The following is a 23,324-nucleotide window of genomic DNA, read 5'->3' on the forward strand; positions in this document are numbered from 1 at the left end:
ACTTTTCTTGGTCCATCACATGACTCGTTTAAACAAAACAAAACCCCGGAAATTACAAGAAGAAGCAGACGATTGCTAAAAAGATGGGGGTTTTGCAGCTTTGGTTGTCCGTTTTCACTCTTTTTATTTTCGTATCGTTGGTATGTTCGGAAGCAAATACAGATGAAGTAACATCTTTACCAGGAATTTCTCCAAAACTGATCAAATTTAAGCAGTATTCGGGGTATCTGAATGCAACTGGGACCAGACGATTTCACTACTGGTATGTGTAGACTAGACCTATGCTATGCACGCACGCATGGGGGTGGATGATGTATGTTGAACTAGAGCCTCTAGTCTAGCTCTAGAAAAATATAATATCAATTGCCTGGCCTAGGGTTTTAATGCCTATCCTAATTACATATTTTGAGCTAACAATTCTGAGTTGAAGAAATGACATGATGTAGATTGGTTTTTTTTATTGCTTTTGTTTTGATGTATAGGTTCGTTGAATCTGAAAGTAATCCAGCGAAGGACCCGGTTGTTTTTTGGATGAATGGCGGACCAGGATGCAGCTCTCTAATCGGATTCTTTTCAGAAAATGGACCGTTTCTAGTAAATTAATATAATATTATAACTTTCTTTGACTAAAATAAATGTTATTTTCAATTATTAATAGAAGAATAAATATTAAACAAATATATGGAAAAAAATTATAAAAGCTGTCAATAATCAACTAGTTGGTAATAAAATGACAATGCAGTATTGCATTTTACAGTCATTTCATTGTCAATTAAACAATGGATGTTAAAATAAAATTACATATAACTTCATTAATTTTGACGTTACAGTTTGGCAAAATATTCAAATATATAAACTGTATTTTTAAAAAACACCAGAAAAATATATTTACGTGTATCAAACACAGAAAAGATAATAAAATACATTCTCATTTTTACTGTTTATAATCATCTTTCTGCAGCCTAGCAATGATGGCAAAACATTGGCTCTGAATCCATACCGTTGGAATAAAATTGCAAACATGGTTTTCTTAGAATCACCAGCAGGAGTTGGATTTTCATACTCAGCATCATCTGTACCCAATACTAGTGACGAAGAAGTAAGTATATAATTATAGGGTGGGGGAAGAGTGGAAGCCAAGTAAAATATTGTAGAAAGTGGTATCTTGGATAACTCTCACAGAACAAGAAGATGAAAAGAAATCATAGATAGCAAAGAAAATAAAAAGGAGGGGACAAAAAGGAGAAGGAATGGAAATATGAATTGAGGAAATAGAAATGACAGAGTGGATTCTCACAAAGATCAGAAATCTAAAAAATATACAGTTAACCCACCATTAATCCAAAATTTGGGAGGAGTCTAACTTTGAGAGAGCTACATATGCAGCAATAAAAAGGAAAAGTCACTGGATAAATAGAGTTAAATGACATAATTTCTTGTTGTCAAAGAGGCATGTTTTGAGGGAGCCGTTTGCAGCATTAAGGAGGAAAAGTAATAAATGTTCAAATGAAAATTACAACAAAAATGTTTCTCTTGTAGGTTGCACAGGACAATTATCTTGCAGTGCAGAATTTCTTTGTGAAATATCCCAACTTAAAAGCAAACCCATTCTATTTGACTGGTGAGAGTTATTGTGGCATTTATACACCAACATTAGCAGTCAAAATACTGGAAGGAAATGCCACTATTAATATGCAGGTAGATTGGAATAGAATAATAATATGGCAAACATGGCACATCTTAGGCCTTTCTTACTTTTGTAAAATTGCATCTTAACTGACTTGTACCCCTTTCACAACTCAAGAGTTTATGCACACCACCATACAGAATACAGGTACTGATGACCTGGTGTAGTGTCTAAATTCCATCTACACTATCAAACTAGTTTCACAAAAACAAGTGTGATGTGCCCAAATATGGTAGTGGTATGACATCATCATGTCCATATATGGGCACATAACATTCTTTTGTCACATAAAGTTTGTAGACAGAGCTTAAGGCAATGTATGAAAGGGGTAATGAGGTATTTTGGAACACAAACAAAAGAAGACATAACCGTGGAAAGTCTAGCCCAGTATAGTGGGAGATAAACTAGAGGGAGATAAACTATCTAATGTATGCAATAGATAAAAGATATTTGTACAGTAATGTACTCGCAAGATATTGTACAGACTGGCATCATTTTCATTAACACCACAACTGCCTCACAGCCACTGTTTTATCACTATTTCAACAACAACAAAAGTATGAAGTTACTAAATTCATTGCTTTTGTTTTGTAGGGTTTTATGATTGGAAATCCATTGGTAAATTATTCTCTAAACACCAATTCTCTTATGTACTATGCATTCTGGCATGGAGTCATTAGTGCAAAGTAAGTAGCTATTCTATGTGAACAGTAAATATATTGTAGTATACAAATAATGAATGTTTATGAGTGGAATGGTACAAATAATTTCATGAGGTGAAAGATGAAGTTGTCTCATTAATAAGGGTTCTACTGTGATTGAATGCCATGTGATCCACAATCATCCAACCAAATGACAGGAATTTAGACAACATATACAGTATATCACCTTTCCAAAGTAATATATACTCTCATACTTTTTGCACTCTGAATATATAAAAATTGTACATTAATGTATTTTAATTTGTTTCAATTTTTAAATTAAGAATGTGGGAAGAAATGCTTCAGTATTGCTGTAACGATGGTGATGACTGTACTTTTTATCAATCAACAAATGAAAACTGCAAAGTGAGGGTAAGTAATTTGGGATACCACTATTCAAGGTATACCTTACCATAAAACAAACTGTTTTAAGGACTCATGTATTATTCCCCCTGAATAAATAATTCTTTGTTGAATATGCCATTTTAATAACCTAATAGTTTTTGTGGGACAATACATCTTTAACATTACAGCCAACCCCTATTTAGGGGACACCCTAAAACCATGGCTGCTTTTATATTATTGAAATAATTGTAAATTGTATTTCTTTTCTTTCTCAAGGTTGATCAAGCTAATTCATTAGTGTACAAGCAAGGATTGAATCCATACGCCTTGTACCAAGATTGTTACAAGGGAATTCCACCCCACCTACACCAGTACATAACAAACATGAATGGTATATATCCGGAGTATAAATCAAAATGGAAACAAATTCGAGAGGAAATAGTACGTACTGCACTGCATGTATAACTTGAATTTAAATTTTTCTTTTTCTTTAAAGATCGTCCACCTAGTTTTCATCCAGCATGGCAAATAATTTGAATTAATTTTACTTTATAGAAAAAGCAACCCAAAGTTAGTCCAGCACCACGATTGGGAGGTCAGAAGGTCAGGGGATTGGATTGTGTAAATTCCACGGCCATGACAGCGTACTTAAATACAGCAACTGTGCAAAAGGCAATTCATGTTACTGCTACTACAAAGTGGGCAACCTGTAGGTGAGTTGACAGCTTAATTATAATGGTTTGGTTCAGACATTAAATTGTCTTAAAAGGGCTTTTTCTATCCGTTTTGTCCATAAAGAAAATGAGCATAGGCTGCTAATCCACAAGCCATTGGCAAAGGTTGAAGTCTCTCCTTGACCATAGTTCTAGTGGTTGAACAAGTCTTTTTGGATAAGGACTTAAAATGGAGGTCGACTGTACACTGGCTCATGTTCACTTTAAAGAACCCAGTGCATCTTCTGGGACAATAGGGAATTACCCCAGTGTACTGGTCCATCTCAGTTGTGGATACATAAATGAGCGACGATTTGTTGTATGTGTATTACATCTAGTCCACTGCACTTTGAGACAGTTATCATATAAAGTGCAATATAAATATGAATCCATTATCCAGTATGGTGTGCCATGATTCTAGATCTCCCATAAACCTTCCAAATATCTTAATTCCTTTTCTGTTATCATTCAAATTCACAATAGGTCGCTGACTTAAGTTAATATTACATACAATTTAATTGCCATATAAAACATTTAAATAACTTTTTTTCCAGCGATGCAGTTTCTGATAATTATGTGAGGAACTACAAAGACATGACCCCACAGTTTCAGAAACTCCTGCGAAGCTACCGAAGCCTGATTTACCACGGTGACACAGACATGGAGTGTAACTTCCTCGGCGGCGAGTGGTTCGTCGAGAATCTGGGTCAACCTGTGAAGGTCGCATACCGTGACTGGACGTACAACGACCAAGTTGCCGGATTTGTAAAGGAGTTTGAGAACATCACGTACATGACGGTGAAGGCGTCTGGTCACATGGTACCACAATATAAACCCGCGCAAGCTTATCAGATGTTTTCAAACTTTTTGTTAAATAAACCGCAATAAATACTAGTTAGATACTACAAGACTCTGAAATGTACACGGTCTAATTCTAAATATTCTGATTCTTTCAACAAGTATTACAATATTGATTCTGTCTGTGTCCATTTTATTTGTGTTTAGTAGGCCTATACATACATTTGCTGCATAGTACATTCCATTGGGTTTTTTGGTGTATTTTATATTTAAACGTATAACTGTATTCTATTCTTTATACTCAACTGCTAAATTTTGGAGTAGAATTTAATCTTGGTAGAGAATCATGGAAGTAGATTCAACAAGGTCAATCCTCAGTTCAATTAGGAAGGTGGAATGAATTATTTATTATACATGGTATTTCAGTGTAGTGCAGTGTATTAACCTTGATTTATATGTACTGAGATATTGTATTAGATATTGTGAAGGAAATGTATTTTACAATTTGGACACTTTTGGCACCAAGAAAACAATATTACAGTACAGAAAAGGTTTTAAGATGTTGATACAGAAATAAATGACATTTATTTCATATTGGTAATAATAGAATAAATTTTTGTTAAGAAACATTAAGTAGTCATGCCTGTTATGTTTTCTTCCTTCCAATAACATTTAATAATTGCACTTCCAATATTTACTAATTCATTTTAGTTCACCACCGCAAATATTTACCAATTTCATCATCATTTCTACTAACAATGTACCGGTCGACGACTATGGAATTATATTATGCGAGAAGATAACAGCCCAACCTTCTGGGAGAAGGTGCAACAGTGCCATAATGAATGTTGAAATATTGAAATGCATTGCTTGTATTTGTAGTTTGATAAAAATTGATTAGTGGGCATTTAGATTTTTGTAGGAGATATATAAATTCACTTCAAACATTATAAACATTCTTATGATACAGTAAATAGCAGATTTGGCATTTATCTTTTCTTCTCATGGCTAGCTGAATGCAATTTGTTAGCTGTATCTAATCAAACTGCTTATTGCCATCTTAAGCAATACATCTTAGATTTTATTCATTACTACATTAAATCTGATTTGAGCACTATCATTGCCAAGCCAAGTTTGAAACACTACCTCAGTTTATAATCTTTAGGCCTAAGGCCTCACTCAGCTAACAGTGCAAGGGTCACTTTGATGGCTATCTATACAGCCATTAAGTAACACCTTAACTACTACTTTAGACATGTAGCTCGTGGTACCATTGACACCGAGTGTTGGGGTGTTGTAAAAAGCCTCTGGCTTACTTTCAGATGTTTGTTGATCTTTTTGAAACTCATTGAGAGCATCGTTGATGATCTGAATAATAACAATAATTACAATATGATACTTATATTTTTAGTTATTTTTGCATATTTTTAAATTTTATTTAATATTGATATCATTTTTTGGGGAGAAAGAAAATCTATACTGTATTTTCAATTCTATTTCTAATCAAAGCTCAAAATTCATCTTCAAACTTCACAGGCCAGCCAATCAAATGTTTGAATTAAAAGTCATAAACCACTTGGACACAATTGGCAAGTTTGAGAGTATGCAAAGAGTGTAAAAATGTTACCTAGAAAATATTTTCATTCACATTTTTCATTTCATTGCCAATGGCAATCAAACAGAATTAAACTACAAAAGCTAAATTTCAAAGTAATACAGTACTTTATATAATACATTTTTAAACAGTGAAATAGTGGCAATTTTTAATGGAACTCATCTTCTATAATCAATCTCCTAGCTGCCTACCACTGATTTCACACTGTGCTTTTGCAGTCAAGGTAAATGACTGAAAAATATAGCTACCAATTTTGATTTAGATATATTTGGAAGATGTGGAACCTATAAGTGACTGGGATGAAAAAATTAAAAGACGGACTAAGATGTACTTACCGCATCCATGTCAACTTTTTCACTGAATTCAAGTTCTGGATTTCGTTTTAAAATGGTTGATATCACAGTTAGAAGCTAATAGACAGAAATAAAGAGATTTTCATTGTAGCATTCCTTTCATAAACAAAAGTATAAACTTGCGTATTTAAATCAAAAACTCCCGGTATACTTAAGCGTATATTCAACATGTATAACACAAGAACTAAATGACAGTATGCTTTTCTCCTGTTACGAGTTTGTGTAATGTTAGCAATGATAAACAATCATAGTACAGAGCCAGGATTTGAACCTACGACTTTGTATTGGTAAGCAAGTATATAGTTATAGTGCCACTTTTATTATTTATCATACCAAACTAGTTTGACAATAAAAGTGTGATATGCCCAAATGTGGTAGTGATATGATGTCATCGTGTCCATATATGGGCACATCACATTTTTTGTAACATAAAGATTGATAATGTAGACAGAGCTTTAGTTCTATTTTAAACTGATACATTTTTCTACAAAATTACCTCCACAATAATTTGTCTATACTCTGGATGTTTGATTCTACTAAGCATTTCTTCAATTCTGAGGGCAAAGTTCAGGTCAGTGATGGTCATGTCGGATAAGGTCGGTTGCTGAGGAAGATGGCTTCCTGCCATTGTAATACCTTTAGGCGTACGGGCCAAAATATCTAGAACTGGTGATAAAACAGACCTTTTATTTATTTATTTATTTTAATATATCAACAAATCACAGAAAAGAAACTGAATTGCTTGGGATTTACATAACACAATAAAAATTGCACAGATCAATATACACAAAAACAAATTTACTAATTAGATATCAAAAATATATGGTTGAAGAATTATCTTTAAATTACTAATTATAAAAATTACGGTATGGATATGCACTAATTAATTCATTAAAAACAGTAAAATGGTATAAACATTCACAAAAATACACAAGGGGCCAACAGATGTTGCATGCTGTTAAATCTTTATATATTATTAATATTATTTTTATTTATTATATGATTTACCCTTGATTAGCAATTAAGGAAATGTTTAAAATTGTACAGATCAATAAATAAGTTGTTGTTTACCTCTATCGTAAAAATTTGGAGGTGTGCGATTGAGGGCACCGTTTAACTTCCTTCGTTGTAGCCAAGTTCGATTACGAAGATTTAGCATGTTAGCACTAAGAATGTTATGAAGTTCATCCTTGATTTGACTTGGTGATAGAGTATAAATATTCTAGAAGAAAACACATTCATTCTCTTATTATAATGTATCCAAAAAAAAAAATGATACATTTAATTTTGTTTTTAAAAAATGTAATTATTCGACTTTTTTCTGAAAAAAAAAGGTAATTTACCTTTGAGGATCCATTTACTATGGCATACTCTGTCTGCATGGCCTGCACGATCCATCTATTGAAAGATTATTATAAGAACACATGACATATTATCTCAGATAAGGACTTAAAGCTGGAGGTCATGTATACCCAATCCTATGTATTTTAAAGAAGCCAGTGCATCTTTCGGAAGAGTAGGCGTTATCTCAGGTACTGGTTCACTTCAGTCCCTGTTGTTGTGGACAGAAGAAAGCTGTTTGTTGGCAACGAAATCCTTAAAGTTTAATTCCCACTAGAACGCAACGCAAGGACGTAAGCCGCAACGCAAGCGAATTGTCCAATCCAAGCGATGGATTATTCGAACCGTTCCTTGTGATTGGTCAATTTGCTTGCGTTGCGGCTTACGTCCTTGCGTTGCGTTCTAGTGGGAACCAAGCTTTAGATGAAAGTAATTATATGTGTGAACCACACCTGTGTATAATTCTGCCCAGTTGGGCTGCAAGGCACAGTTTATTACCCCACATTTACATACATATCAGTGGAGTTGTAACTTGGTAGTTGGCTACTGTTCCCAGGGTTCAAATCCTATCACATGTCAGGAATTTTTGTCACGACAAAAACAACTTTAGCTCCTGTGTATATATATTTTTCCTGTGAACAGGATTGCCACCTTTATGGGGATGATAATTTTGCTTATGATTATCCTTGGCAACTTTCCTAAGTATACTGTATGTGAAAGAGCATTAAAGGTAATCAAAAACGCCTACCCAACGCGTATCTTCAAAATGCCGTCAAAAAGGTGCGGTTTATTAGTGATGAGTTTACCCAGTAGGTAGATGACTTCTTGTTGTAGCACAGGTTCACATACATTGTTTACCAGGCACTTACTGTAAAGTATTGATGCAATCTCTGTAGGTGGGAGGGGCTTGGATATAACAGCTTCATCATGACCAAATACACCAATAGTGACCTACAATAAGAAATTAGTATTATATTATATGCTTCTACAAATCCAATATTGTAAAGGTGAATTAAGTGGCAGTGATACCTATTCTTTCATAAAGCCCACTATGGCAACGAATACTTTGTGGCAAATATGATAAGCAGGGCCGTACGCAGGAGGGGTGCGACGGGTGCGTACGCACAAACCCCCCCCCCCCCCAACCCAAATTGCAAAAGGTCCACATTTTATAGGGTCTTAAAATAAATCTGTAGTGTATTATATTATATATATTGCAAAGTACTCAATTTTATGAAAATGGTCCAAAATATATTAACCCGCACCCACCCAAATAAAATCCTGCGTACGGCCCTGGGTAGTGATATGATATCATCGCATCCATATATGGGCACATCACATTTTTTTGTCACATAAAGTGTAGAGTGTGGACACAGAACTTAAGAGCTTTCCATACTCTGTGACTAACCAAATAGATATTTTTGGAAGTTATCTTGTTTGCTGCATATGAGATAATTAAGATAAAATATTTTTCAAATAAGCAGTTCAAAAATTAAATTTGCCATCGTTACCTGTTTGCCCCTGACAAGCATCGAAGTTATAGAAGGAGCTAACGAGTCACGCACTTTGCGTAAATGGCTTGCACACAATCGCACTATATACCAATCTTTCTGCATGCCAGCCTTTTGGTAGATCGCATCCAATCGACTGCCTACAGTTCCAAACCGAGTCATATGATTCGGACCCTCTCTTTTCATTAACAATGCAAGGTAAGTACTCTGCCAGTAACTGCTTTGTTTCTTCTCGAGTTCTTCATCGAGTTCAAATGTTGATTTGTGATCAAGCTCCTAAAAAATGAATCAAACTCTTTAGAAATTTGATAAACTAACTAGCTATTCTGTATATAAAAAATACAAAAAAATAGTATTATTATTCAACCATTTTAAAACAAGTAAGTACTTACTTGAGAATCCCAGTCTTTGTTTTCTTCCTCAGCTTCCACTGATGCTTCCATGGTTTCCTCAGACTTCAGAGGCAGCTGGCTAACATTCAATTCTTGAAGTGGCTTAAAATCAAGACTGCTTCTAAAATATCAAAACAGTAAAAGTTGTGACCATTTTTATAACTTTAGTTAACTTAAAAAGTAAAGTAAGTCCTGTACTCATTTCTGAACATACTGTAGGGGAATGAGCTGTTAGGAGCTCATTGTACGAAGCCTCTGCATTATGTGGTAGGGTGGCCAGTTCCTTTTCAAGCTGCCTTATCCTCTCTAGAATTTTTAACCAGGTACTCATTTACAGCTAAGTAGATTGGGAGTTGTCGGAAATTGAATCTGGGTCTCTCTGTACGACAGCCAAGTGTCTTAACAACTTTGGACGTTTTTTGGAAAATAATACATATATATCACTTTAAAAACATTAAACCATGTCATTCCTTGTCTTAAATGTACGTTTTATGGTAAATTATGATAAAAAGTGAGAAACAATGCACTACCTAAGTAGCTCGCGGCGATCGACCTCTCGTGGACGGTCTTAGGCCTAGCCTAGATAGGCTTAGTTTTGTAGGCCTAGCTGGTAAACATCGGTAACGTACAAACATCGTACGCTAGCTATATACCTAGCCTGACGTTGTATAGTTGCTGCATTAATTGTCTTTCTATTTTTGCCAGACTCCGTTGATACAAATTGGGGAAAACCCGGTATTTTCGCTGAAAAGTTAGGAGTCTTCCATTTGTTTTGGCCTCATGATCGATCGAAAAGTGGGCGAATTACAGGTGAAAAACAAAAATATCAATCCGCGCGCAATGCATTTTGGGATTTATAGCGGGCCGCTATAATTATTAGAATCGACTTAATTTTCACATTTTTAACCGTTTAAAGACGAAAAAAGTTATCGCAATAGGACCATATAGTATTATTTTTACATTAAATATAGTTTGTGATCTTAAATTAGATCTAAAAAACGTAGGGAAGGGGGCTTTAACTTACATCACTTTTTTAATACCATATATACAACAATGACTTTTACTGTATGTTTACATATTACTTGTCACTTACTCTATACTAAGAGGAACCTGGCAATCTAAATGTTCAATAAACGATGAAGCAAGAAGGGTCTGTAAACGATCTACGCGAACACGTACTCCATCGTATCCACCCCGTTTAAACATTACTAACATGTCTAGCATCTCAGGTTTATGAGATCCCCTGCAAGAAATAAAGAAAACATTTAATTTTATTACAGTTCATTCAATTTACAGAAAAATTCAGAAATATAAATAAACTTCTCTAATACCATATTTAAGAACGAGGAGTTAGTTGGCAGGGATTGAGTAAAGCTCTGTAGACACTACACTATCAAACTAGTTTGACAAAAAAAGTGTGATGAGCCCAAATATGGCAGTGATATGCTTAAATATGGTAGTGATATGACATCATCATGTCCATATATACTGTAGGCACATCACTTTTTTTTGTCACATAGAGTTTAGTGCTCATGGCATCTCAGCTTGGTGGAGGGACATGGGATGAATCGCTCCCCTGTCTATTCTTTTAAGCCAACTGAAATTGTACATACCTGAAATGGTCTTCTCGTATTAGGACACAAAAAGTAGGTCGACCGGACATCTTCCAACTATTGCGTACAATTGCAACTTGGCTCTAAAAGTAATAGAATTTTATAAAAAAAACACCAAACAACAAAATTTTAGTTAAGTAAAGTTGATTTTTGGATTACTACTATCAGAGCAATTATACATTCTTACCTTAATATCATCTACCAGCATAGATATATCTTCAGACATGTAGAAGTCTGTGCGGTCAAATGTCAATGGATAACATAGGATTGTACGGCCTAGGAATCTATATATCTTGGATGTGCCCAGGCTTCCAACAGGCCGTAGTGGTCTTCCAGTGAGGCCTAGCTTCTCGTTGCATCCTAACAAAGTATAGACCTAGATGCAAGAAAACATTGTTAAGAAAAATATAAAAACTAGACAGCAAAAGGGATAATTCCGTTTTGTACACAGATAAACACATAAATTTCTTGGTTTTTGTATTTTAAAATAGTTGTTTCAATATTTACCTTAACCAGTTCACTAGGGGGCCAAATCTCTATGGGTTCAACTTGTGTGGGCGTCTGTGTGACTATACCATAGGTAGCTAGGGTGGCCTGAAGTCTTTTGCTCTCTGCAATGAACACCATCTGTACTGTCATATCTTCTGGTGTACCCTGTAATATGAAAAGAGCCAGAATAAATTTAAATTATGCATGTCAACATATTAAATGTCCTTTCTTGGAGTCGATGCGGCCAGGTGGGTAAAACCTGCTAGTGCACAAATTGGTATTGGTAAGTATAATACTGTATGGGTAATTGGAACACGGTTAAGATTTTCAACAATGATGCTAAAATGAAACCTAATCATACATACCTCAAACGCTGAATATCTTGTGTTATGTTTTTGTTTACGCACAGTTGCTTTACTATGGTAACGACCTATGGGGTCAAGTTGATCCATTTCTAACAGCTTGTCTTCTGCAAACCATCAAATTAATTATTTAAAGCTCTGTTAACACTATCAAACTTGTCAGACAAAAAAAGTGTGATGTGCCCAAAGTAATATGACATCATTATGTCCAATAATGGCACATCACATATAAAGTAATACACATACAGTATACTCTTTTGAAATACAAACTAAACTTACTTAAAAGTTGAGCTATGATAAAAATAGACTGCCCCCAAAGAAAAATACTTTTATCATCATTTGTATAGCGTTTCTGACTACCAGGTTCTGCTTTTTCCATGTCTACATAATTTCTAGAGACATTGTAGCATTTTGGCATTAAAAGTCCTGAAAGAACAACAGAAGCATATTTCTAAGCTTGCATCTTAAAAGTATCACAACCATTATAACAAAACCCACTACCATCATTATCAAAATCAAACAATCAGTATCATCATAATAACGACCACCATTTACAATCATCCCAGCCACCACCAATGCTACCACCTCACAAGTCAACCAATCACTATAGATTATCCTGATTTTCTCTCTGTTATTGATGTCTTGTGTATATGTTTGGAGGGAGGACACACATCCTAATACTTCCACATGAGCACAATGAACTAACACAACGTAGATTGGTCGTCGGTCGTCCCAAATCGAAGCTTCCCGCTATTATTACACAAATATCGGTTTGTTTACCATCTTCTGTTTGTATGCAACTTGACAACATCTTCTCATAGTACTCTTCAACTTGATCGTCGCTACCCTTAGCAACCCCATCAATTACCATGTACGCATAGAACATTGGCCATTCACTCTCAATTCCATCAAATAACTGAAAATATATGGAGACAATAGTTCTAATTATCTCTATATTTAATATATTTATGTGATTAAATAGTTACAAATAAATATATTATATACCGATTGGATCAATATATTCCCATGTTTTTTGAGTAACTGTTTATTATTTCATATATAACATTCATGTATTTTATTCTCAAAGAAACGTAAAACCGTGATTAAAAATGCTTAAATGAATACTGCAAAAATGAGGATGAAAATTACACAATCTTAATATGTCTTCAAATCAATCATTATTGTACCTTAATTTCAGCTGGTTTATAATATCGTCGATTCTTGTCCTCAAGTACACAGCTATAACCATCTCGTAGAAACCGCTTCATACCATACTTTCCTTCTAACTTGCGAAGCAATTTTTCCTTTGTTCTTGCACATAATTGCTGATTATCAATAGCAAAGGATGGAAAGCTTAGCATTGGTAGCAAGGATGCATCAGTGTTCTGTTTCAAAAATAAAACCAATAACTATTTCCATAATATTATAATTCATTTAAAGATGTATTGTCCAAAAAAAACATGAAAACTAAAGCCATTTTGTAGTTTTAATAAGGAAATCACTTCAATCACTTAAATTGACAAAATAAATAATATTTTTGGTCAAAATAAATAACTATTAAAATGGCATATTCGAGAAGAAGTATTTTTTCAGGGGGTCAGTACAGTAATTTTAATAAAATCTACATCTCAAATTGTTTCCAAATGAGGTCAGCTTGAATGCAAGTTTTACAATACGATTCTGGGTTTGAATCTCGTCAGCAACATCAGGTCAATGCGAAGAAGCTGCTAAGCTTTATTGAACAATAACAATGAATTAATGACCTTTGATGAGCTTTCTCTCGGCAAGAGACTTTCCATAATTGTTCGGTTTCGAAAGTGGGCGTCGACATCAACGTACATAACAGACCATGTTGTGCCCTCCTTGCCAAATAAATTGAAACCATTGATAGACTCCAATGCTGCTTTTGCCATACCAACAGAACTGTGGATTGAACAAAGTTATTTTAATATTTGTTGTTTAATAAATAAACAAACTGTAAAATTCATTCTTGGAGATTTACTGACTTTAAATAACAACATAGAAATAATAAAAAGATTGGTATAATCAGGGAAGAGTTAAATTAATTTAATCTTCCCTGGTATAATCGAAAAGTATCAATTTTAAGAGAAAGTTACACAGGCAGAGGTACAGTATATTATTTTAAGTCATAAAACTGATTATATGGTCTAAAAACATTCAACATAATAAAAATAAATAATGGAAAATTCAATATAAAAACATATATATATATACATATAACATTTCCAGAAAATTTAGATCTAGTTTAGGCTTCTTATGCCAAATATATTCGATAAACAAACGACCTACGTGAGTGGGAGATAACAATACTTACAGTAAAGAGGGCAGAACTAGACATAGATTTTCTACAAAATCATTACTATATTACTAATATATTAGATATAATTAAAATATAAAGATAAACTGATTTGTCCAACCTAGCATGCAGTTCACATTTGCCAGTATTGTATTTGCTACCTCTCTCCCACATTCCATAGTCCGGTGTTCTGTAGGCTCTCTCAACATAGTACACAAGATTCTGTATAAATGCAACTTCATCCATGCTATAAATAATCTAGGGGTAAAATTTACTTTCTTCACAAATGTACGTTTTGAATTGGTTCTTAAAATAGGGTTGCACAACCATACTAATTTGTGGCAGAAGTGGCAAGTGGCAGAAGAGCTCTGATGACTTAAAACTGGAGGTCCAGCATACACTGGACCTCCAGTGTACACTGGAGATCCAGTGTACACTGGAGATCCAGTAGCTTAGAACCCGATGCATCTTTTAAAAGAGTAGGCAGGTTACTCCTGTGTACTGGCCCACCTCAGCTGTTGTTGTGGATGATAGAGTGCTGTTTGGTGGAAGCTAGGAAAATAAAAGTTGGTGTACAATTATGTGTAACATCAAAGAGGAATACTGTAGATGTTAATACAGTACAGTAAATTACAACAAACTTTTCAGACCCATGAGAATATTGCCATTCCAAGGATTTCCAAAGTGCAAAATAAAATAGTTTACCTGTAGACCAGATGAAATCATTTGAACAAGGTACAGCAGAAATAGTGATACAGCATCGATCTGAAGATGTCTATGTCGGCCAGTGAGGGGGTTACCAGTTCCAGGTAAGAATTTGGAATGGAGAGCACTACTCTCATTCTGATCTCTTTTGAATTTTTCTACCTAAAATTAACATACGGTAAGATTAATAATAAAGTGATCTTTAGAGAGTTTTGACTGAACTCTATGGTATATTATTCAGTATAGCCCCAGCTGGCCTGGTATGAAATTTTATGACAATAAATTAGGTGGTTGGATTATGACTCAGATAGGAATAACTTAATAGTGTTTACAAAAGTAATTTATTTTTGTCTTCTGTTGAAGACAAAATCAAATGGGCCAATTCTTGTTTGCATAATTATAGACAAATAAAAAGAGCCTATTATTAGCGCAACCAAAAATGCATTCAATCAGCCTGAATGACTCCAAGGTCACCAATGGTTTGGAATAGGCTTATTGAAGTAGTGATTTTAAAACTTAATAATTTTCAGTAAACACAAACTAAAATTTTAAAAAATCACTAAATATTTGTTTTTAATAATCTATTTATTCTTCAACTACAGTTGAGTCAAGTCAAGCAAAGATACATAATTTGATAGAAATACAGATCTATATAGTTTATCAGCATAGTAGCGTTGAACGCATATTGGTTGCGCTAGCAACCACGCAGCTCTATCTATCGTTGTGATGTCACACCCCAGAACTATACACTCAAATTCTGTGCACATAATTATTTTAAAGTGCATGTTGCATAGCATTTGCATGGATCACCTAACTCGTCCTGGTGATGAGTTCAAATCTAATTTTCATTCACTTATCAAGTATATGTCTTGTATTTTGTTTCGCCAAGGATTGTAACTGTATATCATATAATTTTACCTTATCAGCTTGTCTGAGATAACAATACAAAATGCCTCTCATACATTTTACAGCACTTTGTTCAAGTTCATATGTTCTTCCCTGATCATTGTCAATTTTCCTGGAAAGTAAAATAAACATGACTGAAATTTAACAACCTTGCACATATACTTAGAGTAGATCATTGTACTTTTGAGTACTTATTACAAAAAAGTAACAGTAAAATTAAAAGGAGATAAAGGTAGATATAGCATAATTTGAATGTAAAGTTTTTTAGTTTTTTGTAAAACTGTTTATAACTTTAAACCATGTCTACGATGCATGTGCATGTAATAACTTAAAAATATAAGTCTCTCTTAATAATATTATTAGCACTTAATGCACAAAACTCTGATAAAACAAGTATGGGAACATACTCTATAACAATGCAGCTACAGTACTAATCACTGCTTGTTAGTGGATAGGGGCAAGCATGTAAAGTGTCTTGCCTAAGGATACACGGAATGTGATGAGCATTGGTTTCGAACTGACAATCAGTAGTCCAATGTCCAACACACTGGGCCTTATAGTTTAAATTTAATCTGCCATTAAGTTGATTTATACAGTAACTCTATTTACCTATAAGCAAGTGCCAACGCCCAGATAGCAGCAGCACAGTAGACACTGTCTCTCACTTTGTTCTCCTCCCCATCACTGTCGGACGGAAACATTCCAATGGTAGGACATTGGTAATGCAATATCTGACTCTTAACTGCAAAACAATGTAACATATCAATCAACAAATGAGAAATTGTATGATGAATGAATAAATGTTGTGATAACTACTTATCATACTTATTATACAAAGGCAATCTAACAATAGGACGCTGAGCTCCGGAGATCAAATGGTTTATATGTGGCTGCGACACTATCAGTTCAACGCCACAACAGACACCACGCGCCACAGTACAGTACTGTTGGTATTTGTCGCAGCCAGACATAACATCAAAGGATTGTAAGAGTTCCTATCTTGGCAAGGTGAGTTAAGTGTCCTTTTGTCAGATTGCCTTGATTATGTGACAATGAAGATTAGAAAATCGCTTGTGCGTGATATTTTCTTCTTTGATTTCTCATTTTAACGTTATTTAATCATATGATTTAGTTTTTTCACTTTTATAAAAAATATACATAATTGCTGCAATTTGTGGCAATATTTATGATTATTAATCCAGAAAAAAAGCTTGAAAATTAATTTTTCTATTGATAACTAGGATGATGAGTAACTTGAAATTCAATATATTATCAAAGAAGACTGATTTCAAACACAACTGGTACAATCAAAAGTGTATACTGTATAGTAGCACTCCAACAATATACCAGGAGTGGATTTTATCGCGACCAGCTGCTGCTTCTAACACGACCAATATAAATAAAAATGTATCTAGCAGCGCTCCATACAATAATAGACACCATAAGTTAATTCTATCGCAACCAGCGTCAAACACGACTGATCAAAAGCGTATCTAAGGTCAGCAGAACTGATTTCATGTCACCTAAATCTAATAAAATTAAGCCTACAGTATATAAAGCTATTCTCAATACTACAGTACTAGGCATAGGCTATTACTAATATTAATAATATCTAGGTAGACCTTAAAAATTAAATATATATAGCCTAGTAGAGTAGGCCTAGCCTAGCCTACCTAGCTAGGTTACAGGAGTATTTATTATTATTAATTAATTATATTATTATGGTTTATTACGTCCTTACTCATATGATAATAATCATTGAGTCGTTTCACAAGCTCTGAATACGAATCATTTTCCATTTTGTTCATTGTTAATTGCAACAAACAGAGGGCAAAGCTAGCTAGGCTAGGCCAGTGTGGCTAGGCCTGCTTAGTTAGGGGAGCTGCTGAACTGAACTGAACTGTTTTGATTGCTGTTCCACTTGACTACCTTTCTCCGCTTGACAGCCCATATGCATATTCATTAGTATCACAAAGCATTTCCGGGTTCATTGGAAATAAAAAAAAACCGAGAAAAATGAAGACTAGAAATTGTATCAGTGTTTTTATTAATATTTTACTTATTTTTAACAACGTTTGCGGAGAAGAAAAAAATGGTGCTTTAGAGGACAACACTAAAAGTATATTTGGGAACACAAAAGGTATAATTGCAGCGTATGGTGATTTCAACGCTGATCAAAACACTGACGTGTTCGTGATCAACCCGGCTGGCACGTCAGGTGAGTATGCATCGTTGTGAATTATACGATTGGTTGGGCCTAGCCTCAACTTTCTTTTATTTAACACATGCCGCTAACAATAGTTTTATATAACATAATTAATTTGTGTATACTACTTTACTAGCAAATTATTGTGATAATTAGGCCTATCGATAGTTTATAAATAAATACTGTTACTCAAATCTAATAATTAATATCTACTAGCTAGGCCTAGTTAGGCCTAGAGGCCTATAATATTTTTCTTTAATGTCATTATTTTTTTATTATTATTAATTTTAAAATTATGACAGTTAAAAAAATATGTTCTTCTATCTATTTTATATATATGATGTGATCCCCACCAGGGGATACAAGGTTTTTGTTTATTGTTTAATTCAATAGAGAAGAAAAAATAATATTTAAAAAAATGAATAAAATATTTGAACTTATTAATTATTCACTAGGGTAGGGTAGGCCCCTATATTAGATTGTTTTTATTACTGTATTTTAATCTAACATTTCTATAAACAGATTATTGGTGATTTGTGAATGTTATCAATTATTTTTTGTTACAGGTGTTTCTCCACAGATCTCAATCCTGATTTGGCAAAGTTCTGAACCACACCTAATTCACAAATCAAAACTTGTATTGAAAAGGTAGCGTATGCTCACAATAATTATCTATTGTCACCATTGGATTGCTACACTATAATTACAACAACAAAAACTCTATTATAGTAAAGTCAGTATAGTAAATATTCTATTACCCTCATAATATGTTCCATGTAAACTTAGATCTCAAACCAGCGCGAATGCACTAACCAGTCATATCAAAGAGCGTGAAAGACAAGTGTAACGCATGCGTTTGGACAATTGATAATTTCAAACTTTTACAGCCATTTTTCCAGGCCATTTCTATTGATTCTTTTTTTATTAAAAAAAAATGGTAAATTAAAAAATACTTTCTTTTCCTTTTTTCATAGAAAGAAGACTCTGGATTCTAGTGAAGTGGCTACCAGAATAGCCATCCAGTTAAAATTTTCAATTTTAAACTTTATTAACCATTATTCTATTTCATGTCAACAGGTTATTTTTTTACTAAATGATAGTGTGATACAATACAACGTAATAAATAAATAACTGTAAGAGAATTATTAAATATTTTTAGGCCAGTTGAAGAGGTAATAACAAGTGTTGTGCCTGGTGATTATGATGGAGATTCTAAAATGGACGTTTTGGTAACGGTCAAGAATGCAACTGACCTCTTTGTAAAAACTGCTTCAACGGCTGTGTACGTTTACTGGGGAAATTTGAACCAATTTGTTTCAGGTAAATTCCCAAAGAATGACGATGCAGTACACACTAAGTTAGCTTGCAAGGTGGTGGAAGTTAGACTTATAATTCATGATTCATAGTTTATTAGTTATCCGCTTAGTAGCGGATAACTCATTGTGATTGTATTGGATCAATATTTTTTTTTTCTGTATTATTCTTCTTTCTTTCTCGGTTTTTGTGCATATGTTAATATGTTGTTACTGAGATAATTTCCTCCCGAAATTGCTATCTTAGTGTTTAATTTTGTATCCATGTTAAAAATTTGAATAAATGGCGGGTTCCGTAATTTCACCTATTCTACACTGTATGTAATGTGTATACAGATTATACTGTTTATACTGTATATACTATATGACACAAAATAGACAGAATTCAGCACTAACAACGTATGATATTCTTTAGTTCAGGTCATAATGCCATAATCTTTATCTGTGTGCAATATTCCAACGTATGACGTGCACGTGGCATTTGTCGTGCGGATAACTAACTCGACAAAGTGACATTTGTTTCTTTCATTACTTATATTAGGAATAATTATACAAATAATTGTTTAAATTTACAGTATTGTAATCATATGTTGAATATTTTGTTGTTTTGTAGATGTTCCTACTGTCGTTTCCATGGACATGGCTGACCAACCATTAGTTATGGAGTAAGTATACATTAGAACCCCTGGTCCTTTAATAGTAACATAGCTTAAACCTTGGTTCCCACAAGCCAGTTAACCAATGATAGATTAGATGATCCATTGCATCATGATTGGTCAACTCACTTACGTCGTTATGTTACTTAAGTTGAAGGAGTTATATTATTTATAATTAAGCATACAGTACACATATATCTCAATAATTATATCACAGTATAGTATCTCTTAATTAAATCTCTTAACCTTTTCAGTTATAATGCTGATATGATTCCTGACATATTTGGTGTGAATCATGCAGGTGAACGCGCATTATGGATGACGTCGTAAGTGATGTTTTGTTTATTCTGCATCAACTGTTATATGGCTGTCAATGACAATAGGGAGCTTTTTAGCAAGACCGACGACCAAACTATGTCAAGTTCATTCATTGTGCGCATGATGGTTTCTAAGTCCAAGCAATGACCGACGACACATCGATTCACTTGGTTTCGTCATCAATAATCAAAAGCTCCCTAATAATATGGATGAGACTCGGACTGAACAAGGACAATGACAAATAATGCCATTAGTAGTACACAACTTGGCAATCACCAGATTGCATGTAGACACCAGCACAATGTCTTCAGTTTTAATGGTTAAATGTGTTTTCCATTTTTCACAGTCCATCAACGCCACGTGACTTCAGTATGGTGCCTTTACCAGAACAACAAGGAGACACAATTCGTATACCACACTCAAACGCATTTCTTGATTTGACCTCTGATTACGCAACCGATATCTTCATCACGACAGACACACAATTTGAAGTTTGGGTAAATAAATTAACAGATGGTGTTGGCTATAAAAAACAAGAGGTATATTCTCTTCCAGAAAATGTTGTTGTTGTTGGACAATCAGCTTTTACTGATATTGGTAAGATCTTTAACAACATTAGTATCTGTAATATTAAGGTTTTTTTAGGCACTACATTTAGTTTTAATTTATTATAAACATAAAGTATGACAAAAAATAAAGTACTCATGGACAGATCTTTGTGGCTCTTTCTCCCACATGTCTGTAACGTTTAAATTGTCTTGGCTCTCTCTCCATGCACATTGCTGCAGTACTATTAATTCAAGTTAATAACTACAGTAGGTCTTCAGTAAATACCAATAGAATTACTACAGTACAATTTATACATGTTAATTACTGCAGTACACTGTAGAAATAATTCTGAATATTACAACAGATGCTGATGGAACTATAGATCATTTGTTACCTGTATGCTCCGACGAATATTGCCGTGAAAGTGCCATATATCAAAAGAAAAAAAATGTAAGATTTATAAGAACTATAAATGACCCTTAACTTAGTTAGTTACAACTTTTGGATTTAAATGCTGCCTGCTTTCAGTTTTTTACAGGACAAGACAAAACTCAGCGACCTTTTAAATGTGTATATTTGGTCAGGCTGTAAATAGTATAGATTATGAAAACATAGATAGAATCTCTCTAGACTCAACAAGTGTCCCTAAAATATGGGTTGGACATATTTCCCCTTGTTCATTTCATGGGAAATTGTTCCCTTAATGCGATACAATACACTTTTTATTGTAAAAAAAACTTATGTTCTACTGTATGTATCATTTTTTTGCAGTGGGTTAAGATTATAGACTTCACACATATGTCAGTTCATGGTGAAAAATTAGGCTTTGTACCTCCTGGGGCAGGTCTGAGTGAGTATGCTGATCTACCAATAACAATGAGCATTGGTGACTTCAATACTGACCGTTATCCAGATTTGATGATTGTTATGCGTACACAGTAAGTAGTATGTGACTGACCATTTTTGGTCAGTTTCATTGATGTGTTTTTAAATCGACGATCCGCAAACTGTCAGCAGTGACCCAAATTTGTAAAACATTTTGAACGGCCGCAGGGTGGCTTGAGACATTAAAAAAGGGTATGGTTTCCCAATGTCAAAAGCGCCTTACGCAGCTTAATGTTAGCCTACATGGTTATGCGCTATGTATTACAAAGGGAAACCCTGGATCATCAGCACCAAAGTTTTTCTTCCAAATACATTACAATGCAATTTCCGGGACCTACAGGTCCATATTCTGGTGGGGCTGAGGTGGCAGACTATTTGATTACATTGGTCCAGCTGGGTAGGCTTTGTTCCCAGAATTTAGGCCGCAAAATAAAAAATTTTTAAATTAACTTTTTCTTTCCTAGGAATGATACAAGAAGAGTTGTACTACTCAACAACCAGGATGGTAACAACTTTGCACCTGTAGTGAGGATGGGGGCGCTGGGTGAAATTCAAAACCCTATCATTGCTACCTTTGTTGATATATCTGATAATGTATGTCAGAATACAATACTTTATTTATATCATTCAACCAAATGATGCCTTGCAATTTCAACATCACATTTGTTTAAAACACAACATCTGTGCCTTAGAGTAGATTTATTACTTACCAAGCATATGTTTTTTTTGTTTTAAACTAGTAATAAAATTTAAATACTAGATCACAAAGTTCAATTAAAAGATATATATTTGCTTTGAACGTGCAGTATGTTCATTGTTACAATTTGATCATGTTTAGTTGATTTATTCATGGAGCGCTTCAAACATTTGTAATTTCAAATCTTCAAATTTGTTCAATGTTTGAATCCATAAAAAATGATCTAACTGACCTAGCCATCAATTTCAACCTCTAATAATGTATTGGTTTCATAGATTATGTTGGATATGTTTGTTGTAAGCCAGCAGGGACCAACATCAACACCTGTATTACATGCTGTTAAAAACAACTTTGTTGTAGATGCCTACTTTATTCGTGTTCAAGGTAAATAAATGGGGACAGAACTTATACATTCAAAATCTATTTGAATCTGCCTATGCCTCCATAATAATAGTATTCCTAAAGCTGTCTACACTATCAAACTTTACATGAAAAAAAAAATGTAATGTGCCCATATATAGACATGATGTCATCACTACCATATATGTGCATATCACTACCATATTTGGGCACATCACACTTTTTTGTCAATTTAGTTTGATAGTGTAGACAAAGCTTAACAGTAATATAAATTAATTTTTTAACTGTACTGTACAAGCTTAAAACGTTTGCTTATTTTTTTCTTCTAGTATTAAGTGGTCTATGTTTTACTGGATGTCCAGGATTTGCCTCTGGAACATATGTAGGTGTATTTTATCATAAGATAAACCAACATAAGATTAACAATGAATGAAATATCAATCAATCAAACACATGTCTCCATCTTTAAAATTCATACTTTTAAGCCTGTTT

At 33.9% G+C, this 23,324-nt stretch overlaps 3 protein-coding genes across 4 annotated transcripts in view; 2 read left to right on the forward strand and 1 right to left on the reverse strand.

Moving 5' to 3' along the window:
* The first annotated feature begins 19 nt into the window (after positions 1 to 19).
* LOC144850381 (lysosomal protective protein-like) lies at positions 20 to 4,871 on the forward strand. The gene is made up of 9 exons (XM_078707656.1): positions 20 to 262; positions 483 to 594; positions 962 to 1,099; positions 1,540 to 1,698; positions 2,282 to 2,373; positions 2,673 to 2,760; positions 3,010 to 3,174; positions 3,289 to 3,446; positions 4,001 to 4,871. The coding sequence occupies exons 1-9, from the start codon at positions 84 to 86 to the stop codon at positions 4,332 to 4,334; spliced, it is 1,425 nt and encodes a 474-aa protein (XP_078563782.1). The 5' UTR covers positions 20 to 83; the 3' UTR covers positions 4,335 to 4,871.
* Positions 4,813 to 17,727, reverse strand: LOC144850380 (phosphorylase b kinase regulatory subunit beta-like). Its single transcript, XM_078707655.1, has 22 exons — positions 17,590 to 17,727; positions 16,458 to 16,590; positions 15,861 to 15,960; positions 14,943 to 15,104; positions 14,359 to 14,495; positions 13,684 to 13,843; positions 13,108 to 13,305; positions 12,701 to 12,836; positions 12,200 to 12,346; positions 11,924 to 12,027; positions 11,577 to 11,723; positions 11,257 to 11,445; positions 11,070 to 11,152; positions 10,550 to 10,699; positions 9,457 to 9,577; positions 9,065 to 9,340; positions 8,302 to 8,504; positions 7,556 to 7,610; positions 7,284 to 7,434; positions 6,709 to 6,878; positions 6,195 to 6,269; positions 4,813 to 5,612 (listed from the first exon to the last, which is right to left on the reverse strand). The coding sequence occupies exons 1-22, from the start codon at positions 17,654 to 17,656 to the stop codon at positions 5,424 to 5,426; spliced, it is 3,153 nt and encodes a 1,050-aa protein (XP_078563781.1). The 5' UTR covers positions 17,657 to 17,727; the 3' UTR covers positions 4,813 to 5,423.
* Positions 17,728 to 17,855: 128 nt separating this feature from the next.
* Positions 17,856 to 23,324, forward strand: part of LOC144850114 (T-cell immunomodulatory protein-like) — a 98,050-nt gene continuing 92,581 nt past the window's right edge. For both annotated transcript variants that reach the window (XR_013614047.1, XM_078707316.1), the window contains exons 1-11: positions 17,856 to 18,066; positions 18,621 to 18,702; positions 19,214 to 19,374; positions 19,981 to 20,032; positions 20,278 to 20,349; positions 20,688 to 20,938; positions 21,255 to 21,340; positions 21,662 to 21,828; positions 22,240 to 22,369; positions 22,748 to 22,856; positions 23,162 to 23,214. Coding sequence is in view for 1 of the 2 variants with exons in the window: in XM_078707316.1 (XP_078563442.1) it covers positions 17,865 to 18,066; positions 18,621 to 18,702; positions 19,214 to 19,374; positions 19,981 to 20,032; positions 20,278 to 20,349; positions 20,688 to 20,938; positions 21,255 to 21,340; positions 21,662 to 21,828; positions 22,240 to 22,369; positions 22,748 to 22,856; positions 23,162 to 23,214 (1,365 nt within the window). In the remaining variant the exon portion in view is untranslated. The remainder of the gene's footprint in view (positions 18,067 to 18,620; positions 18,703 to 19,213; positions 19,375 to 19,980; positions 20,033 to 20,277; positions 20,350 to 20,687; positions 20,939 to 21,254; positions 21,341 to 21,661; positions 21,829 to 22,239; positions 22,370 to 22,747; positions 22,857 to 23,161; positions 23,215 to 23,324) is intronic.

This window comes from Antedon bifida, chromosome 8 (assembly GCF_963402885.1).
Source record: "Antedon bifida chromosome 8, ecAntBifi1.1, whole genome shotgun sequence".
Lineage (NCBI taxonomy): Eukaryota > Metazoa > Echinodermata > Crinoidea > Comatulida > Antedonidae > Antedon > Antedon bifida.

Bases quoted from the DNA above. Each gene is read 5' to 3' on its own strand.
- LOC144850380 (XM_078707655.1), bottom strand. From the start codon at position 17,656: ATGAACAAAATGGAAAATGATTCGTATTCAGAGCTTGTGAAACGACTC. The intron at 13,306-13,683 runs GTCATTAATTCA...TTTTTGAAACAG, and splicing joins CGAGAGAAAGCTCATCAAAG to AACACTGATGCATCCTTGCT. The intron at 7,611-8,301 runs GTAGGCGTTTTT...ATCTTTCAATAG, and splicing joins ATTTTGAAGATACGCGTTGG to ATGGATCGTGCAGGCCATGC.
- LOC144850381 (XM_078707656.1), top strand. From the start codon at position 84: ATGGGGGTTTTGCAGCTTTGGTTGTCCGTTTTCACTCTTTTTATTTTC. The intron at 263-482 runs GTATGTGTAGAC...TTTGATGTATAG, and splicing joins ACCAGACGATTTCACTACTG to GTTCGTTGAATCTGAAAGTA. The intron at 2,374-2,672 runs GTAAGTAGCTAT...TTTTAAATTAAG, and splicing joins CATGGAGTCATTAGTGCAAA to AATGTGGGAAGAAATGCTTC.